Raw genomic sequence first — 4139 nt, forward strand, 5'->3', positions numbered from 1 at the left:
TTTTTTTATCATTTTTTATTTATTTTCAGCATAACAGTATTCATTGTTTTTGTACCACACCCAGTGCTCCATGCAATCTCTGCCCTCTCTAATACCCACCACCTGGTTCCCCCACCCCCAACCCCCCACCTCTTCAAACCCTTCAGATTGTTTTTCAGAGTCCATAGTCTCTCATTGTTCACCTCCCCTTCCAATTTCCCCCAACTCCCTTCTCCTGACTCCCCATGTCCTCCATCCTCTTTGTTATGCTCCACAAATAAGTGAAACCATATGATAATTGACTCTCTCTGCTTGACTTATTCACTCAGCATAATCTCTTCCAGTCCCGTCCATGTTGCTACAAAAGTTGGGTATTCATCCTTTCTGATGGAGGCATAATACTCCATAGTGTATGTGGACCACATTTCCTAATCCATTCGTCCGTGGAAGGGCATCTTGGTTCTTTCCACAGTTTGGCAACCGTGGCCGTTGCTGCTATAAACATTGGGGTACAGATGGCCCTTCTTTTCAATACATCTGTATCTTTGGGGTAAATACCCAGTGGTGCAATTGCAGGATCATAGGGAAGCTCCATTTTTAATTTCTTGAGGAATCTCCACACCGTTCTCCAAAGTGGCTGCACCAACTTGCATTCCCACCAACAGTGTAAGAGGATTCCCCTTTCTCCACATCCCCTCCTAAACATGTTGTTTCCTGTCTTGGTAATTTTGGCCATTCTAACTGGTGTAAGGTGGTATCTCAATGTGGTTTTAATTTGAATCTCCCTGATGGCTAGTGATGATGAACATTTTTTCATGTGTCTGATAGCCATTTGTATGTCTTCATTGGAGAAGTGTCTGTTCATATCTTCTCCCCATTTTTTGATATGATTATCTGTTTTGTGTGTGTTGAGTTTGAGGAATTCTTTAAAGATCCTGGATATCAACCTTTTGTCTGTACTGTCATTTGCAAATATCTTCTCCCATTCCGTGGGTTGCCTCTTTGTTTTCTTGACTGTTTCCTTTGCTGTGCAGAAGCTTTTGATTTTGATGAAGTCCCAAAAGTTTATTTTGGCTTTTGTTTCCTTTGCCTTTGGAAACATATCTTGAAAGAAGTTGCTGTGGCCGATGTCGTAGAGGTTACTGCCTATGTTCTCCTGTAGGATCCTGATGGATTCCTGTCTCAAGTTGAGGTCTTTTATCCATTTCGAGTTTATCTTTGTGTACTGTGGAAGAGAATGGTCGAGTTTCATTCTTCTCCATATAGCTGTCCAGTTTTCCCAACACCATTTATTGAAGAGACTTTTTTTCACTGTATATTTTTTCCTGTTTTGTCGAAGATTAACTGACCATAGAGTTGAGGGTCCATATCTGGGCTCTCTACTCTGTTCCACTGGTCTATGTGTCTGTTTTTATGCCAGTATCATGCTGTCTTGGTGATCACAGCTTTGTAGTAAAGCTTGAAATCAGGTAACGTGATTCCCCCAGTTTTATTTTTGTTTTCCAACATTTCCTTAGCGATTCGGGGTCTCTTCTGGTTCCATTCAAATTTTTGGATTATTTGCTCCAGCTCTTTGAAGAATACCGGTGGAATTTTGATTGGAATGGCATTAAAAGTATAGATTGCTCTAGGCAGTATAGACATTTTAACAATGCTTATTCTTCCGATCGAAGAGCATGGAATGGTCTTCCATCTTTTTGTGTCTTCTTCAATTTCTTTCATGAGTGTTCTGTAGTTCCTCAAGTACAGAAAAAATGTTCATCATCACTAGCCATCAGGGAGATTCAAATTAAAACCACATTGAGATACCACCTTACACCAGTTAGAATGGCCAAAATTAGCAAGACAGGAAACAACATATGTTTTAGGGGATGTGGAGAAAGGGGAACCCTCTTACACTGTTGGTGGGATTGCAAGTTGGTGCAGCCACTTTGGAGAACTGTGTGGAGATTCCTCAAGAAATTAAAAATAGAGCTTCCCTATGACCCCGCCATTGCACTACTGGGTATTTACCCCAAAGATACAGATATAGTTAAAAGAAGGGCCATCTGGACCCAATGTTTATAGCAGCAATGGCCACGGTTGCCAAACTGCTGAAAGAACCAAGATGCCCTTCCACGGACGAATGGATAAGGAAGATGTGGTCCATATACACTATGGAGTATTATGCCTCCATCAGAAAGGATGAATACCCAACTTTTGTAGCAACATGGATGGGACTGGAGGAGATAATTCTGAGTGAAATAAGTCAAGCAGAGAAAGTCAATTATCATATGGTTTCACTTATTTGTGGAGCATAACAAATAGCATGGAGGACAAGGGGAGATGGAGAGGAGAAGGGAGTTGAGGGAAACTGGAGGGGGAGTTAAACCATGAGTGACTATGGACTCTGGAAAACAATCTGGGGGTTTTGAAGGGGCGGGGGGGTGGGAGGTTGGGGGAACCATGTGGTGGGTATTGGAGAGGGCATGGATTGCATGGAGCACTGGGTGTGGTGCAAAAACATTGAATACTGTTACGCTGAAAATAAATTTTAAAAATTTTAAAAAGAGAGAAATGGATTAAAAATTCAAAAAAAAAGGAAGAAGATGTGGCCCATATATACAATGGAATATTACTCAGCCATCAGAAAGGATGAATACTGAGTTTTTGATTCTACATGGATAGAACTGGAGGAGATTATGCTGAGTCAAATAAGTCAAACATAGAAGCCAATTGTCATACAATTTCACTTATTTGTGCAACATAAGGAATACCGTGCAGGACATTAGCAGAACGAAGGGGTGAAGGGGAGAAATCAAAGTGGCAGATGAACCATAAGAGACTACGGGCTCCAGGAAAAAAAACTGAGTGTTTTAGAATGGAAGAGGGTAGGGGGATGGATGAGCCTGGTGATGGGTATTAAAGAAGGCACATGTTGCAAAGTGCACTGGGTGTTATACACAAAGAATGAATCATGGAACACTATATCAAAAACTAATGATGTGCTGTATAGCGAGTAACATAGCACAACAATTTGGGTATTAGAGAGGGCACGGACTGCATGGAGCACTGGGTATGGTACAAAAACAATGAATACTGTTATGCTGAAAATAAATTTTAAAAATGATTTTTAAAATGCTGTAATAGAAAAAAATAAGAAAAGACAGTTCTGTTCATACATTAAAATACTGTATACTGACACAGTGCCATCTAATCAAAGTGATCTACAAACAATGGAATCTTTGTTTTTAACTTGAAAAGAATTGAACCTATGTCTCGAGCTAAGTATATACTCAGAGTATATGCAAATAGGGTCTTCCCTCCACTGAATAAAACAGCCCAGCCAGGACCATGCAGCTGGGAGAGGAGCCCCAGGCCTGGGATTTCTACGTGTCCACATTCACTGATCAGGACAGAACACAGAGAACTCACCATGGAATTTGTGCTTGGCTGGGTTTTCCTTGTTGCTCTTTTAAAAGGTAATTTGTGGAGAACAAAAGAAATTGAGGATGTGGGTGGATATGAGTGAGAGAAACCATGGGTGTGTGATAGATTCCTGATTGGGATGTCTTGTGTCTACAGGTGTCGAGTGCGAGGTGCAGCTGGTGGAGTCTGGGGGAGACCTGGTGAAGCCTGGGGGGTCCCTGAGACTTTCCTGTGCAGCCTCTGGATTCACCTTCAGTAACTATGGCATGAACTGGGTCCGCCAGGCTCCAGGGAAGGGGCTGCAGTGGGTCGCCATTATTTGGTATGATGGAAGTAAAACATACTATGCAGACTCTGTGAAGGGCCGATTCACCATCTCCAGAGACAATGGCAAGAACATGCTGTATCTGCAGATGAATAGCCTGAGAGCCGAGGACACGGCCGTGTATTATTGTGCCACAGACACAGTGAGGGGACCTCAGTGTGAGCCCAGACACAAACCTCAAACTACAATGGTATCAGACCAGCAGAGGATGCACACTCCTCACGAATTCTGTCTTTAATCCCAGGAGCAGGTGCAGATGGAAGCTATGGCAGCTTTCCTGTCAGGGTCTGGGGTTTCCTCTCCATAGAGCTGTTTCCTCAAGGGAGCCTCCTTGACATTTTTCTGTGCTTACCTATTCACTCTCTGACTTAGAAACTTACTTGTAGCAGGAAGACAAATATACTAACATGCACAAAACACAGAGTCA

The 4139-nt window shown here is 42.3% G+C and overlaps 1 gene segment (V, D, J or C); it reads left to right on the top strand.

The window, feature by feature from the left end:
• Positions 1-3330: 3330 nt before the first annotated feature.
• On the top strand, positions 3331-3854 carry LOC111140438 (the record flags this gene model as incomplete). The annotated part of the segment is given in 2 exon segments: positions 3331-3440; positions 3544-3854. Coding segments are annotated over 2 exon segments (357 nt in total), but the record flags the coding sequence as incomplete, so codon positions are not given.
• Between the last annotated feature and the right edge of the window lie 285 nt (positions 3855-4139).

The sequence above is a fragment of the Enhydra lutris genome, unplaced genomic scaffold, assembly GCF_002288905.1.
Source record: "Enhydra lutris kenyoni isolate GAN:26980312 unplaced genomic scaffold, ASM228890v2 scaffoldscaffold1168, whole genome shotgun sequence".
In the NCBI taxonomy this organism is placed as follows: Eukaryota; Metazoa; Chordata; class Mammalia; order Carnivora; family Mustelidae; genus Enhydra; species Enhydra lutris.